Genomic DNA, 16314 nt, shown 5'->3' on the forward strand with positions numbered 1-16314 from the left:
TTTAAAAAAAAATCTTATAGGGTCACATCTTTGGAGTCCTTACTTACTTAGATAAAGGTCCCATTGAAGTTAATGGGAGTAGTTCCTGAATAAGGATTTGGCCCATGCTTTTCCTAATGTGACATTTTTCTTGAATGACCTCCCAGCAACCTGGTCCAGAGGTCATTTGTCATGTTTATTCTCTGAGTAAAAAGTGCCAACATCTGTTCTTAATTTGCTTTCCCATTAACTTCTATTTTTGCCTTTTTTTTCCTCTCATCTGTGTTTTATTGCAAATAGCATTTCTGGTAAACTTTATTTATACCCATGTAAGGGGTTGTTATAGTCAAAATAAGTCCCTTGAGTGTCTTTTGTTCAAGTTCCACATTCTCCTTTAAGCCTACAAAATCCAGGGTCCTCAAGCAAAAATAAATTATGGGGAGCACAGTTTGATAAGTGACTGAAGTTGTATTTAGGTGCACAGGCTGGCACAACTCTGGAGACAGACTCAGTTCTCTCTCCCTCTCTCTCCTCTTTCCTTTGTGAGCGCTCCTATATTTCACAGGTTGGCTGAGCTATCTTTTGTCCGTTACAGGCCATTTCAGATCTACCCTCCCTCATGTGTGGCTTATGTTGGGCAAGGCTCTTGCAAGTTACGTAGACAGCTTGACCCAAACTCCCAGATTCTATGGCACTCCAGTGCAGCAGAATATAGTTTGTGGCATCTTCACATGAAAAAAATTGAAAGGTTTTAGGTAAATTAAATAGGAAAATCAAGTAATTATTAGGTTCTGTTCTGTTCTGACTCCTTTGATCAACTTAATGAAATCAAAACTTGCTGCTGCGTCTCTTTCTGTCTAAGGGTGAAATCCACTTCTCTTGCATAAAGTTTGAAAAAGGGTGACAGAGGCAGGAGAGTCTTTTGGATAAAATCCACATAGCCACCAGCCTGGGGCTACGGAATAGAGCTTCAGCACAAATGCCCACAACTGCTATTCCAGCCCTAAACATGACTTGCTCATTACAATCATACAATTAATAGAGAATAATAAAGGGAGCCTTGTCACAGAATGTGCTATATGCAGTTCTGAATTCCAAATAAGCATATGGATTGGAAAGGGGATTATAGGAACAAGTCCAAACAATGCAAATGTGCAATATTTCCTTTAAGAGGTGGTAACCATAAAGATCTATCCATGCTACCAGTTTCAAAGTGTGTGGGTTTAAAACTGGATAGTGTACTTTGCATCCGCATGACAGAGTTACAATAGAATTGTTCCAGCACTGTGTTTGAGTCCTGTGTTGGAGTTTAGAGTTTAGCATGACTCTGATTTAGCACAGTTCACATTGCCTCTGGAAATAGTGCTAGATGCACAAAAATAGTTCCCAGAGGGCTAGTTTATTAGTAAATCTGTTTTCAGAAGTGATTTAGCTTTCTGTTAGTGTAACCAGAGCTTGACATACGTCTTCTAAGAACTCACCAAGACTTATCAGTGAATCATAGCAATTTTTATTGAGCCAAATCCTGAGGTCCTCACTAACTGTAACTTCCGTCACTCAGTTAACTTGAAATCACTGATAGTAAGTATTGAGTAAACACTCATTAAGGACATTAGTCACCCACCTCTCAAACATTCCCTTTTTTTTGTTTGAGTAGCTTGACAGGAAATAATTCTAGTTTGTTCTGATCCACACCCATTCACTCTGAAAAGCCTGATAAGGATTTGGGTGTGTTCCCATGTAGGATACTGAGAGTTTATAATATTTTGGACAGTTGGCTCATTTTAATGAGGCATATCTTACCACAGTGGCCTATTTGCAACTCTTCCCATTAGTTTATATCTTTTTCTGGGGGGTGGTGGTGTATATTTAATATACATACATAGGTATTTAGCATTGTCATGTCTTAGAGTACATTTCCTATTTGCCAGACTGTACCTTAGGTACCTGCTTTTGTTTGGACAAGCCTAATTTTTTCTCTTTTGTTTATTTGTTGGTTTGTGATGGGGTGCACTCACTCCCCACTGAACAGGTAAGGGTTAACTCTGCATTGTGGGCTGAGGATGCCACACCCTCTTGACCCTACTGGGCATGCTCCAAGTGTAGCTGTAGTATAAAAGGGAGCAGAGCAGATCAGCTCAGGCAGGGCTGACAGCTGAGGAAGAAGGATGCTCACTGTAGGCTCCAGCCCAGGAAGTGCCAGAGACTCTGACAGCAGGAACCATGGATGTTGAAGCCTAGGTGGAGACCCAGACACTGGCAGAGGTCTGTGAGAACCCGGGGTTGCTGGTAGCCATCTGCGCTGGAAACCTCGGAGATGCCCCGTGCTCAACTTCAAGGGACAAGATAGGAAGTATCCCTGGGGGAGGTGGCAGCTGCACACTCGGGAACAGTCAGAATGTTTCAGTCTGGATCCCTGCTGACTCAGTGGCAGAGACCCTTGCTACTGATAGGGCCCTGGGCTAGGACCTGGTGGAGCAGTGAGGGCCCAGGTCCCCAAACCCTGGCTGTCACCCATCTCCAGATGGTGGCCCACTTTCCTGACTGGCTGCTGGGCCACTCAGCCCCAAGAGAGAGGGCAATCCTATTGACTCTGGCCATGAGGCCTTACAGACCTGAGAGCCAGGGTGACTCTATTGACTCTAGCTGCTAGGCCTTACAGGGTGAAATCCACTTCTCTTGCATAAAGTTTGAGAAATGGTGACATAGACAGGAGAAGTGCAGGTGGATCTTTCAGATAAAATCCACACAGCTGCCAGTCTAGGGTTAGGGAATAGAGCTTCAGAGGCCAATGGCAGCCCATTGAAATGATTCATGGGGTGCACTGACCCTGCACTGGATGGGGTACACCCACCCCATCACATGGCTCTTTTTAGAAAGTATTTTTAAGCTACCATTTTATCGCAATCACTGTTTTGTATGACATTCAGTTTTTTTCATGGGATCTCCTCTTTCACTTGATACCAAATGTTTACTGGGGTTGTGCTGTGTTTCTTCCATTCCTCCTTTCCCCAGTATGTGACCTCTGAAGTAGATGGTCCTGGGAAAAGACTTCATCCAGGCTTTCTAGCAGTTTTATTTTTGTTTAAAACAGATTGTAACTGGCCTTGTGGGAGCATACTTGGTTTTATGATTTAAGAATTTTTCTACCAAACTGGCAAATGGTGGTTTTGAGGGCTTCTGTGTAAAATCACTGATTTCTCTTTCCTATATTATAAAGTGGAACAATACACTGTCTGCATATTACATGCATGTGATTCTCAGGTGATGTCAAAAACAGAATAATGCCTTAATTCCTAGCAATTCATCTGAAGCTTGCATGTGTACGTCCATTTTTACTGTACTTGTTTTCTTGCATACCCCCATGTAAACAGTAAGGTCAAATCCAGCTCATTTAAGGGTATGTCTATATGGGAAAAAAATACCCATGGCAATGAGTCTCAGGGCGTCGGTGTACAGATTCAGGCTCATGCCGCAATGCCCAAAATAGCCATGTAGATGTTTGGGCTCAGTCTCTAAAATCCACCCTCTTTCTTGGGCTGCGTTTGTTTCAGGGTGGATTTTATTTAAATCAAATTGATTTAAACCACTAGTCAGGAAGACTCGATTTAATCATGGATTTCTACATAAAAGTGCATTCTTGGTGGTGGTTATAACCTTAATACATATTCTTCCCAACTCAGAGATGGATGTAGGTTTCATTTTTAGAAGGTACACACTATACATTTTTTTTAAGTGATTGATTTTGAAAACTTTTCAGATTAGTTTTACAGCTGTATCAGAAAATGAATGATTGTTTGGTTATTTCAATTACCAAAGGTAAGTGAAGCAGATATTTAAGAAGTCATTGGGAGGTGAACTATCTCCAATTCAACAGGATAATATTTGGAGGATTTTCTTGCCATGCTATATTAGGAGGAGAACATCACCAGACAGACATTTAAATTGTTTTATTTAACTAAAACAATAAAGTTATGTATTCAACAGCGAACAGATAATATTTTAACAAAACAAGCATATGAATTTTTGAAGTTAAACATTCAAGTTTTTTAAAATCAGTTTTTGTTAAAATTGTTTAACTAAAATAGTTAAATGAAATATATATTTTTTTAAAAAACAAAAATTAAATAGACTGTCAGCCAGGTCAACATGAGAAACTTAAAATATTGGCTCCTGCAGCTAACTCAGTCGTCTTCACCTTCATTTTCCTGTTTGTTCATAATCTGGAAAAGAAAAACAAGCTTTCCTGCTTTTTCAGGTCCCAGCGGATTTCTCAATTTGGAATGAATTAGTCCAAAGGAAGAAAATATTCTTTCTACACCAGCAGAAGAAGCTACTGCTGTTAAAAGTGAGACTATCTCCAACAGTCTCTGAATCCAAGTGCTTAAGTGACTTCCACTAGTTCACTGGTGTGACTTTCTTTAAAACATCATCTGCAAACATATGTTCCTTGAATCGTTCTTATTCTCAAACTGGCTCTCTTTTATGGCCTGCTGCCATTATAGGTTTTCCCTTCTAGTGAGAGGATGGTATGGTAAATCTCAAATCAATGAAGGCTACACTCAGAAAGACCTCAAGACTTCTAGAATATGCTGCTCAAACAGTTTCACTTTTGATTCTAATGCCTGTCCCTCCCTTCTCACATTTATCTCCAGACTTCTCCTTGTCCCGATCTATTCTGCCCCCAACAATCTTCTATTCATTGAACTTCTTGAAACTTTGCATTTTTAGAGAGAGGTAAGGGATTGACTCTGTGTACACAAATTTGCAGAGGGACAATAGAGTTGAGGTCTCTTATTTCTCACCTTTATATATTTATTTATTTTAAAACATTTTTGCTGTTAACTGTTAGAGGGCTTTCCCTCAACCCTCCCACTTCCCTGGTTCTTGTCATGCAGACAGCAAGCAACAAAAGACCAGAAGTCCGAAGTGCAGACAATGCGATGTTTATTGGGGTTAGTTTCCAAGCAAGCATATTCCGAAAGCCCGACTGTTGTGAAGGGCATCTCTATACGCCAATAGAATTGGTTCCCCCGTGTCTCCCTTCCTAGCTCTGATGCCGCAGAGCCTTTCCTGTGTCCCTGTTCCCCATTCCCTATTCCCGTTTCCCACCCCCCCACTTAGCAAGCATGATTCCAATTTCCCCTTTCATTTCCTGTTTGACCCCAGTTTATATAGTAATATTCTCAACTATACCTTAACCAATCATTTTACTGAAATTAAACTAACCAATCCTAACACATTGTAACATAATTCTCTAACCAATTATATCACACTACCCTAATTAACTTACACCTAGCAAAATTAATTATACAGCAGACAGAAACAATTAGAGAACCAGACAAATAAACAATAGAAAGGTGGAGGCAATACAGATAAAACAATATAGAAATGAGGGTTTCACAACCATTGATAAGTGATTTCTTGCCAGACAGGATGCTATCAAACTAAGTTTTCTTTAACCATCTTAAGATCTGTTTCTTTAGCTGGTGGTGATGGGCACTATCAGGACAGGATTGTCTTCCTAACAGCCCAATACCACCTTATTTCAGTTGGACTGGTTTGGAATGTGAGGATGAGCCAAAGGCCTTAGCGTAAGAACAAGGCCTCAGACTATCCTAGTGAGAGAAGGCCCATACACAGGCAGCCTTGTAATTTTGATTCTTTGTCTTATACCTCTATAACTAGCTAAGTGATTAAAAATACACCTATGTTCTTAAATTATGCACCTTTACAGGCAGGCCTGAATATCTATATTCTAACATTAACAAGCATGGAGTACTAGTGGCACCTTAGAGATTAACCAATTTATTTGAGCATAAACTTTCATGAGCTACAGCTCACTTCATCGAATGCATCAAATAAATTGGTTAGTCTCTAAGGTGCCACTAGTACTCCTTTTCTTTTTGCGAATACAGACTAACACAGCTGCTACTCTGAAACCTGTCATTAACAAGCATGTTATCTCTGGAGACACAAATCCACAGTTTGAGAACTGCAAAACTAAGCATCTCTGATGGTATCTTCTAGACTGAGTCCCATTGGATAGAGAGAAAGATTAACCTCAATCTATACAGAAGCCCTTGGAACCCCATAAGATTGGATCCCTAATCCATGAACTACTGGAACTCACTTACAAAATTTTTCATAAACATTACATGAATATGTCGTCTCATACTATAGAATTAGAATTTATAATCCCTATTCCATGATGAGATATCAACAATTTCCACCCCACCATCAACCTCAGCCTGGACCAGTCCACACAAGAGATCCATTTCCTGGACAGTACAGTGCAAATAAGCGACGGTCACATAAACACCACCCTATACCGGAAACCTACTGACCGCTATGCCTACCTACATGCCTCCAGCTTTCATCCAGACCACATCACATGATCCATTGTCTACAGCCAAGCCCTAAGAGACAACTGCATTTGCTCCAATACCTCAGACAGAGACAAACACCTACAGGATCTCTATCAAGCATTCTTAAAACTACAATACCACCTGCTGAAGTGAAGAAACAGATTGACAGAGCCAGACGGGTACCCAGAAATCACCTACGACAGGACAGGCCCAGCAAAGAAAGTAACAGAACGCCACTAGTCATCACCTACAACCCGCAACTAAAACCTCTCCAGTGCATCATCAAGAATCTACAACCTATCCTGGAGGACGATCCCTCACTCTCACAGACCTTGGGACACAAGCCAGTCCTTGCTTACAGTCAGCCCCCCAACCTGAAGCAAATATTCACTAGCAGCTATTCAAGGGACACGATCATAGGACCTAACCACATCAGCCACACCTTCAGGGGCTCATTCAGCTGCACATCTACCAAAGTGATATATGCCATCATGTGCCAGCAATGCCCCTCTGCCATGTACAACCGGACAGCGTCTATGTAAAAGAATAAATGGACACAAATCAGACATCAAGAATTGTAATGTTCAAAAACCAGTAGAAGAGCACTTCAATCTCCCTGGACACTCAATAACAGACTTAAAAGTCGCCATTTTTCAACAAAAAAACTTCAGAAACAAACTTCAATGAGAAACTGCAGAACTGGAATTAATTTGCAAACTTGACACCATCAAATTAGGCCTGAATAAAGACTGGGAGTGGCTGGGTCATTACAAAAAGTAATTTTCCCTCTGATACTCACACCTTCTTGTCAACTGTTGAGAATGGGCCACATCCACCCTGATTGAATTGGCCTCGTTAGCACTGACCTCCCCACTTGGTAAGGCAACTCCCATCTTTTCATGTGCTGTATATTTATACCTGCCTACTGTATTTTCCACTCCATGCATCTGATGCAGTGGGTTATAGCCTACAAAAGCTTATGCTCAAATAAATTTGTCTCTAAGGTGCCACAAAGACTCCTCGTTGTTTTTGCTGGTACAGACTAACATGGCTACCCTCTGAAACCTAATAAATGAGCGTACCCCAAAGTAACAGGCAAATCTGGTGACAATCCTGATCATGAACTGATTATGTAGGTTTTGGTAGTCAGGAGTTTTGTTAAACCCACAGAATTCCTACATTTTAGGTGGGCAAATGGACACAGTCTCCTTTGACATTCTGTAAAATTCTCTCAGTGCCTAAGAGCACTGTCTGCTGAAGGTCACGGATAAGTCATGCACTCCTAATATGTTCTTTAGCAGCTCATTCATAACCTTAGGGTTTATTATTTTATTAATACTGAAATACATCAGAATCTAAGTGGAGATTCAGGTAGCTCTAAATTCCTGTCACACATCGCACCCCCCCACCCCCCTATGTATAAACAGTCGTTTTGTGCAGCATCAAATGAACTTGGTTTTGGAGGTGTTGGGGAACATCATTTTGTCATACTTTTGCATTGTGCAGTGTATTTATCTGAACGTTTTCTGGTTACAAACTGGTTTAAACTGTGGTTTTTTTTTTCTGTGCATTTTTTCCATGCTGAGGCTAGCTTCCCTCATTATTTACATGTAGTTTGGCTATGCTAATATTGAGTTTGCTTGTTTTCAATGTTATTCCCCTTGTAGTCATTCTGTACTAGTCTAAGAACCAGTAGTGCTATGGTTACTTGGTGGAATTTTGGTGGGGAATAAACTGTATTCTCTGCTGCCACACCTTTCAAAGCAAAACAAGAACCTTAGGGTCAAAGTCACATCCCTAATTTCAGCTGCCCCAAATTCCAGATTAAAGTCACTCATCCTGTCAATTGAATGGGGTTGCATGTATATTACTGAAGACAGGACATGGAATGCACATATGGCTTCCACTGAGATCAATGGGAGCTGCATGCATTTGATGGCAGAATATGGGTCCAGATGTACTTTTTGCTTGTTTTGTTAAAGAAAATAAATACAATGGTATAAAAAGAAGATAATTTCCTTGAATGAAATCTGTAGGCATGACCAGAGTACCAGGTATAATGTAATATTTGTATATTTCACTCATGCAGTCATTTGTTTTCTTCAAAATATTTTTAGTCTTAGAATTCATTTTATTTATATAAATGGAACAACCTCTGTTATAATTCAGTTAGTGTTCTTCTTTGTTTACATGGTAAAATGTGTTGTATGTTTTAGCATATAAAACTATATTTGATTCACTTTGTTATGGGTACAAGTGTAAGCAATGGGATTGCTCTACAGTAAAATCAGACTTGCATGTCTTAATCTAACTTTCTTTCTTTATATGTCATCTTTTTGTTTAGGTGGAAAATGTCCGCTTGATTGATCGTATATCTTCCAGGAAAGCTGCACTGGGGACTCTGTATTTAACAGCTACTCATGTTATTTTTGTGGAAAATGTGTCTGAAACTCGTAAAGAAACCTGGGTATGATTATGCATTAGACCTAATTTTTACACATAAGCTTCTTGTAGTGGCGATCTTATCTTATTTTACAATAAAAATAGTTTACATAGTAAAATATTATGTAAACCTATGGCATTGTACCAATAATAATATTAACATTTGTAAAATAATTAGCTTAAAGTTGATAACTGAGCTGATATATATTCCTTTATCCATTCAGAATCTGAATTTTAGATGAAAACTTAATTACCTAGATAAATTTAAAAATTTTATAAGAGAATTGGGATTAGAAACACAAGAATAGAAATGTAAGGATCCCCATAAAAATATTAGTGTACTACTGTAATCCCAATGGGAACACTGTTTCAAACTAGAATTAGTGGTATCCTGTGGGGAAGAATAGTCCAGAAATCCTGAGCTGCTCTGAATTTGTGTTCCTACATGAAGGTTAAGATGCTGATATCAATAGCTGTCTGAGCAGTATCAGTTATTTCTCTCTCTCCCCCTTCCACACAGAGAGGTAATTTAGTACAGTAACTCCTCGCTTAACATTGTAGTTATGTTTCTGAAAAATGTGACTTTAAGCAAAATGATGTTAAGCGAATCCAATTTCCCCATAAGAATTAATGTAAATGGGGGGGGGGGGGGGAAGGTTCCAGGGAAATTTTTTTTATCAGACAAAAAACTATATAAACACAGTATAAGTTTTAAACAATTTAATATTGTACACAGCAAGGATGATGGTGAAGCTTGGTTGAGGTGGTGAAGTTAGAGGGTGGAAGAGGTTGGGATATTTCCCAGAAAATGCCTTACTGCTAAATGATGAACTAGCATTCGGCTGAGCCGTCAAGGGTTAATACATTGTTGTTAATGCAGCCTCACACTCTACAAGGTAGCACAAATGGAGGGAGGGGAGACAGACACACACCCTGTATGACAGAGAGAGACGTGCATTGCCCCTTTAAGTACACTGACACCACTCTAAATACATTGCCTTTTTAAAAAGAGAAAAGGAGTACTTGTGGCACCACAAGTACTCCTTTTCTTTTTGCGAATACAGACTAACACGGCTGTTACTCTGAAACCTGCTTTTTAAGTAGATCAAGAAGTTGAGACAGCAGCTGCGGCCAGTAAGCTCCCTCCGTCCTGAGCCCTCTCGTGTTCCTCCCCCCGGCTCTATGGAGAAGGGGTAAGTGGGGTGCAGGAGCAGGAGGACACCCTGACATTAGCCCCTCTCTTCCCCCCCTGCACAGCAAGTAGGAGGCTCCAAGGAGCAGCTCCAAGGCAGAGGGCAGGAGCAGCACATGGCAGTGGGGGGAGGCTCAGCTGAACTGCGGCAATTGATAGCCTGCTGGGCGGCTGCCGCACAGGGAACTTAGGGGAGTGGGAAGTTGATGGCGGGCTGCCGGTCAACCGTGGTTCCAAGCCCCCACCAGCTAGCTGCAACGGGCTGCTCTTCCTGCAAGCAGTGGACAAAGCAGGTGGCTGCCAAACAACGTTATAAGGGAGCATTGCACAACTTTAAACGAGCATGTTCCCTAATTGATCAGCAACGTAACAAGGAAACAGCATTGAGCAGGATGACTTTAAGTGAGGAGTTACTGTATCTCTGTCTACCTGTTTTATGTGTCTCAACCAATTTGTCTGTCTATTTTATCAAATCTATCTAGGTACTGATGTGCCTCCCTCACTATACTATCTGAGTGTCTATCTGTAGTTTAGTTACTAATTCTATTACCCATTTGACATTAACCATAAATTCTGTCCTTCTTCCCTCCAGTCCTCCCCTTTATTGTACAGTATCATTAAATAAGATCTGATATTTGAGCTTTTGCCAGTGGAGAGGGACAAAGTTTTTTGGCCTAGATTTTTTTTTTTTTTTAATTTATATCACTGGTGCTGTTTCAACTTCTCATTATAAAGCTGGATCCAAAGAGCTGTCTCTTTTATAACCACTAACGTACATTTTAAGAAAGCAATTAGATGTCATGAATTAGTTAGTGTTTGTAACACCCTTTGAATATCTGAAGCATTAGAGAACTTTTTCTTCTGGGTTATGTTAGGAGCAATGTCAGTCTCTTATCATTTGTGCCCGGAAGTGGAGGAAAAAGCTATAAGAGGAGGGTTGTGAGGATTCTCTGAAATGTCTTTGCTATTGTTTAGGTCATGGGAAATCAGTGTAGTGTTGTTTCTCCTTACCACAGATGTCATTTTTGCTTGGCATACCCAATTTTTGTCCTTTTTTCAGATTCTTCACAGCCAAATTTCCTCCATTGAGAAACAGGCCACAACTGCTACTGGCTGCCCTTTGCTGATTCGCTGCAAGAACTTCCAGATCATCCAGCTTATCATACCTCAGGAAAGAGATTGCCATGATGTTTACATATCTTTAATACGTCTGGCCCGGCCAGGTATGCAAGGGGAGCGCAGCACTAGACGTTAATGCTTGTAAGCAATTAGCCTGATTGAATGCCCTTTGGCAGGAGCTGAGGTTGTTAATGGGCTGTTGCCTGCTGTTTGAAAAAGATGCTGACATCATCTCACCATCAGGACAAGGGCAGTTTCTGTTTGTAATCTGCCTGGAGAGGCTCCCCTCGCTCCACCAGCAGCACTCCTGCAAGAGGCAGCCATAATGTGGCAGTAAGTGCTAGTGAGCGCATATATAGTGGGACAGCATTAGCTGTCCGTAGAACAAACAAAGCCCAGGGGCATGGCTAGGTAGAGGTCACTAGCATGCACTAGCTGGGGAGCACTGGGCTGATGGCAGGCTACCCCTTATGGAAAGTCCGAAAGAACTTAACAGTTATAACCTTTCCACGCAGTTTTGAAATGTGGCTGTACCTCACTGAAGCCAACCTCAGAAAGCTCAAATACCCATGATCATGCTGTGAACAATTGTACAGTCTTCTGTGAATGTCATCCCATTCTGTGCCTCAAGTGGCTGGATCTAGTTTAAGTGACAAAACCTGGAAGAGATTTTCTTCCTTTTTTCCCCTCAGTTCATTCTGGCCAGAGGCACTAGTCTAAATTGTTCCTTGCTATGTGCAGATTTGCACATGACAACAGGGGGAAATGAACCTCTCCCTGCTTCACACCTGCTCAGGATCCAACCACAATGTAGCTGAGGAGTGCAGAAAACAATCTGACCTTTCATTTGTAATATTACTGTTCTGATATCACAGCTGCAATGTACAAAACAGCCTCTCTTTTTTTTTCACCCCTGTATTTAAATTTCTGGAAAAGTGTTCAAGGAAGGAAAAATGAAATTCAATAGCCTTGGATGTTTTCATGCTTGTATATTCCTTGTCTGTACTTTGCAGTTTCACTTCTATTATATCTAGGGTCAATACGAGGGTATAATGATCCTATTTTATTCTTTCAAGATAAACTAATTGGTTAAGTATAAAACTTAAGAGAATGAACTTAACTGAATTAGACATATTAGGAGTAAATATTTACATGATCATAGCACCCAAAAGCTCCAATTGTGCACAGCACTGTGCAAACACAGAAAAAAAGATTATCTTTGCCCTGAAGGGGATAGAAAATAATGGGGAAAATGTAGCTGCCTTTGTGCTTCCCAGTTTTAGGAGATATATTTCATCCAAATATACCATGTAAATTGTGTGATGGGGAAATAGGGCAATGAGCACAATGGGATATAATTAAAATAATGGTAAGTGCTGGCTGTACACAAAAAATTGCTTAAAAAGTGAAGAGTTTGTGTTAAGCTAAGTATCTCCTGAGAAAGATTTAGCTGTACAGCATCAGTGGTATGACATTACTTTGTGAATAACACCTGCTTTAAGGATGTTTAATTAAAAGTTAAACTTGGGGGCCTTATTGAATGTGCTTTGAATGTATAATCTGTTCAGCTTACAGCTGTTGCTAAAAGGCTACACTATATCTTGCAAATATGTCAGATTTCATTATGTTTTTTTTCTTTTTACACTGAACACAGATTGCCAGGTATCAAAGAAAAGCTGCAGAGCAGGTGTTGTTGTATAAAGAATATGCAGGTTGGCAGCTTGGCAGTGATTTAGTCTACCAGTGAATCTGTGTTTTGATTCACCTGTATCTGGATTTTGAACATGTTCAAATCTAGGACCTACTGTCAGTTTAAAATACTGAATTCAACTGTGCAACCGAAGGTAATTTTGACCCTTTACCCTTAAAAGTGAGAATCCAAGTATTGTAGCGGAGTCCAGCATCTCCTCCTGTGTTTGTGCTGTTAATTTAAGAATTAATTGGAAAGAATGCTGGACGCAGACTGGTTTGATGCAAACAATCCAGTCTGAAGCACAAGGTCCAACTCTGTCTTTTAATGTTATTTTGAACTTTGTGTAAAGGAAATATTGCTATAGTTCGCACAAAACTGACAACTTCAATGTTAATTTTCGTCTTGCTACAAGACAGCTTGTTAGAGTCGGTTTTCTCTGGTGTGTTAGGAAAAAATTGCATAGCAAGCCACAGCAGCAGTTGAAGTTGGTAAAGTGCTTACTATAACTGGAATACCACGAGGGGAATATGTACACTGGAGTGCGTGTATTTGAGTAAGCTAGGTGATGTACGGTGAAAGTAATTGGAGTGAGTTATAGAAACAATTAATCAGTTTAAGCTCTTGGTTATGCTGATGTAAATCTGGATTAACTCCACTGGCTTCAGGATCTCATCATGTTTTCATACAAGACTGGAAAAATGAGATCCTGTAATGCTCCTTCCCTTGAAGGGACAGAAGGTGTATATTAATGCCCGTGGAGAGGTGGATTTTGACCCTGGTGTTGCTGTTCTCTGGAATGCCACAATGAAGAACAAATGTGGCCAGGAATGCAAATTGAATGGTAGGCAGCTTTTGAGAAGATGCCTACTGGGCAGATCCATTGGTAGCATAGCAGAAGCAACTTGAGCCGGACACCTCTGCGAATGAGGACAGACAAAAGAATGGGTTTAAGTGGCAGGCCACAACTCTATCTACCCCATCTCCCTCATTTAAGTGAGTCTAGTGTGGGATTTACAGGCCTCCTATAATATATCCCATAACTCAGGGCAGATATTCCTCAGCCTTCACCTTGGATTTAGCTCATTCTGCTGAAACATCTCATCCCTTTCTCCCATGAGGGAGAAAGACAGTACCAAAGAGATCTCTGTCTGCAAAGGCTTATGGTCTTTCTCTTTCTCCCACAGACCTAAGGTCTATTATTTCTGGGCAATGACCCTTTTGGCCTTTTATTTGCACTGGACACTGTCCGCAAGTTGTGTTGAATAAAATATTCTTACAAATTACTGAGATGAGACTTCTAAATCTTATTCCTATTGAACCTAACTGTCCTTCCATGTTGCTGTCATGAAGCCAAAAAAACCCTACTAGGCTTCTACCAATTTTTTCCTAATGGGAAAAATATTTCCTGACCTCTAAAACAGGCAATTGGTCAGACCCACAGTATCCTAAAAACACAGTCCTTACAGTATAACTATAGAAGGGGAGGTTGGGGGTCAACTAAAGTGGAACAAGAGGCAAGAAAAATCTTGGGCAAGGATTTAAATTAATAGGGAAGGACAGGGAGTCCATTGGCTCCTATCTCCCTCTGGCTGGCCAATGAGTGGCAGAGTGCCTATGGGGATTAGAGACCTACCCATGCAAGGACTGCCCCTCCCCTTTCCTTCTGAGGCTATCCAGTGCTCTGCAGATCCAGTCACATTTTCCACCAGGTGAACCAGGTGGGTGACATTGCTGCAGAGCAACATCATGTTTTGTCTCTAGCAGCAAAGCATCTGACATTGACATTGTGGGGGGGATGGGAATCTTACTCACCTGATGTTGAAAGGACTGCTTGTAAAGTGAGCAAGATTTGGCTTACCAATACTAGTGGTTGCAACTTTTCTATCCTCAGTTTCCATCTGCCAGAGTGCTGCACCCTCTCAAAGGGTAATATAATTGCTGTACAGTTGTGGACTGAGAGTCTTCCCCAGGAGGAACTCTGGCTGAGTCAGGCTCTATTTTCCCACCCCCACTTGCCTTTTTTCATGCATTATACCATACCTGAAACTGTGTAAGATCCCATCTTCTGTAGTGATATTGTGTAATGTATTGTAACAGTTTGTGACATAAGGTGGCCAAACCAAACTAAAGGGTCTAATTCTACTTTCAGTTGTAGTTGTCAACTTCTAATGGAGTATGCACAGGTACAACTGAAAGCAGAATTTCGCCCTTTAGCTTAGGCTACTTTGTGTCACAGTAACATTTGAAGTTGTACAACAGCAGGATTTGGCATAATGACTATAATACTGTGTTTGTATCAGGTCCTAAATATTATAGAAGGTATATGTTAACTAAGCTTTAAGGCACAATTGATGCATTTGAAAACCTGTATGTACCACCATATGATATTAAAACCTGAGATGATAGGCAGGCTAGATTTACATACAACCAAGATATGTGTATTTTAATTTGATATACAGTAGTTGTGAAAGTTTCCACTTAATTTTGTGAGCAGGTACAATGGAAAGGAAATATCTGAAGTGTAGTTTTATTCAGCTAGTTTAATACATGCTTTGGCAACTGGGGTGTAAAATAAATGTCAAGATTCCAGCCAAATTTGTTATTTGAAGTTAAGTTTAACCTGAAAAAAGTAACAATTGTACATAAGCAAATGAGACACAGGTTTATGAAACCTGTGCCATAAAAAAACAGAACGAAGTTTGATCTATCAAACTGTGTTTCAGTGGTCTTCCTTCTTTCTCTAAATAATGACTTTGCTGATCTTGAGTTCAGTGCCTGAGTCATAATGATTTAACAAGGGAACTTTCCTTCCTTTCTGTCCACATATTTGTTAATAATTGTTTCTAAAGAGGGAACTGAGTTCCCCAAGGAACTGTGATAACATTACAAACCACACCAGCTTTAGTTATGGAAACCATGTTATTAGAAGCCACAGACGTGTTTAGCTTTATTTTTTTACCCCTAGATTCCATATACTATATATTTAATGGAAACTTAAAACTAGTCTTTATTGCTCTGTTAAATCTAAAAAAAAGAAAAGAAATCACCTATGATGGAAGTACAATAGATGCTTGCTGCAGAAGAGGATGGAAGTTAAAATGAAAACCATTTTTATTAAAGCCATACATAAGTCCCCATTCTCTATTTTTTGACCTATTCTCCTTATCAAGGGCATAAAATAGAAGTAACTGAGGGTTGTATTTAAACCTGTTTGATTTCAAGACTGTCTGAAATCAAGACAGTCTGAAACAGATTTATCAAATGGTGACGTTTTGATAACAGATGTGACTCAATTTACCAGAATTCAGTGTACTTCAGTTCGTTTATATACTAAAATCTTTGATCCAAAAGCTATACGGACCTTACAGTGAGAGGATGAAACATGAACTTTTGATGTGCTAGAGTTATAGTTCTTATAACCAATTTTCTTCAATTTATATTCAGATTGGTGGGTTCATCTCATCCACAGAACACAATAGCTGGCAGTAGAGTTTGGCCATGAAATATCTGTTTATATATAA

The 16314-nt window shown here is 40.1% G+C and overlaps 1 protein-coding gene across 2 annotated transcripts in view; it reads left to right on the forward strand.

Annotated features, from left to right (window-relative positions):
- Positions 1-16314, forward strand: part of MTMR7 (myotubularin related protein 7) — an 80425-nt gene that overhangs the window by 18979 nt on the left and 45132 nt on the right. The window contains exons 2-3 of one of the 2 annotated variants that reach the window (XM_074951335.1): positions 8692-8814; positions 11042-11204. In XM_074951335.1, coding sequence (XP_074807436.1) covers positions 8692-8814; positions 11042-11204 — 286 coding nt within the window. Of the gene's footprint in view, positions 1-8691; positions 8815-11041; positions 11205-12788; positions 12945-16314 lie in introns of those variants that run through there. The other variant, XM_074951336.1, reaches the window with a different exon arrangement.

Source organism: Natator depressus, chromosome 4 (assembly GCF_965152275.1).
Source record: "Natator depressus isolate rNatDep1 chromosome 4, rNatDep2.hap1, whole genome shotgun sequence".
Taxonomy (NCBI): Eukaryota; Metazoa; Chordata; order Testudines; family Cheloniidae; genus Natator; species Natator depressus.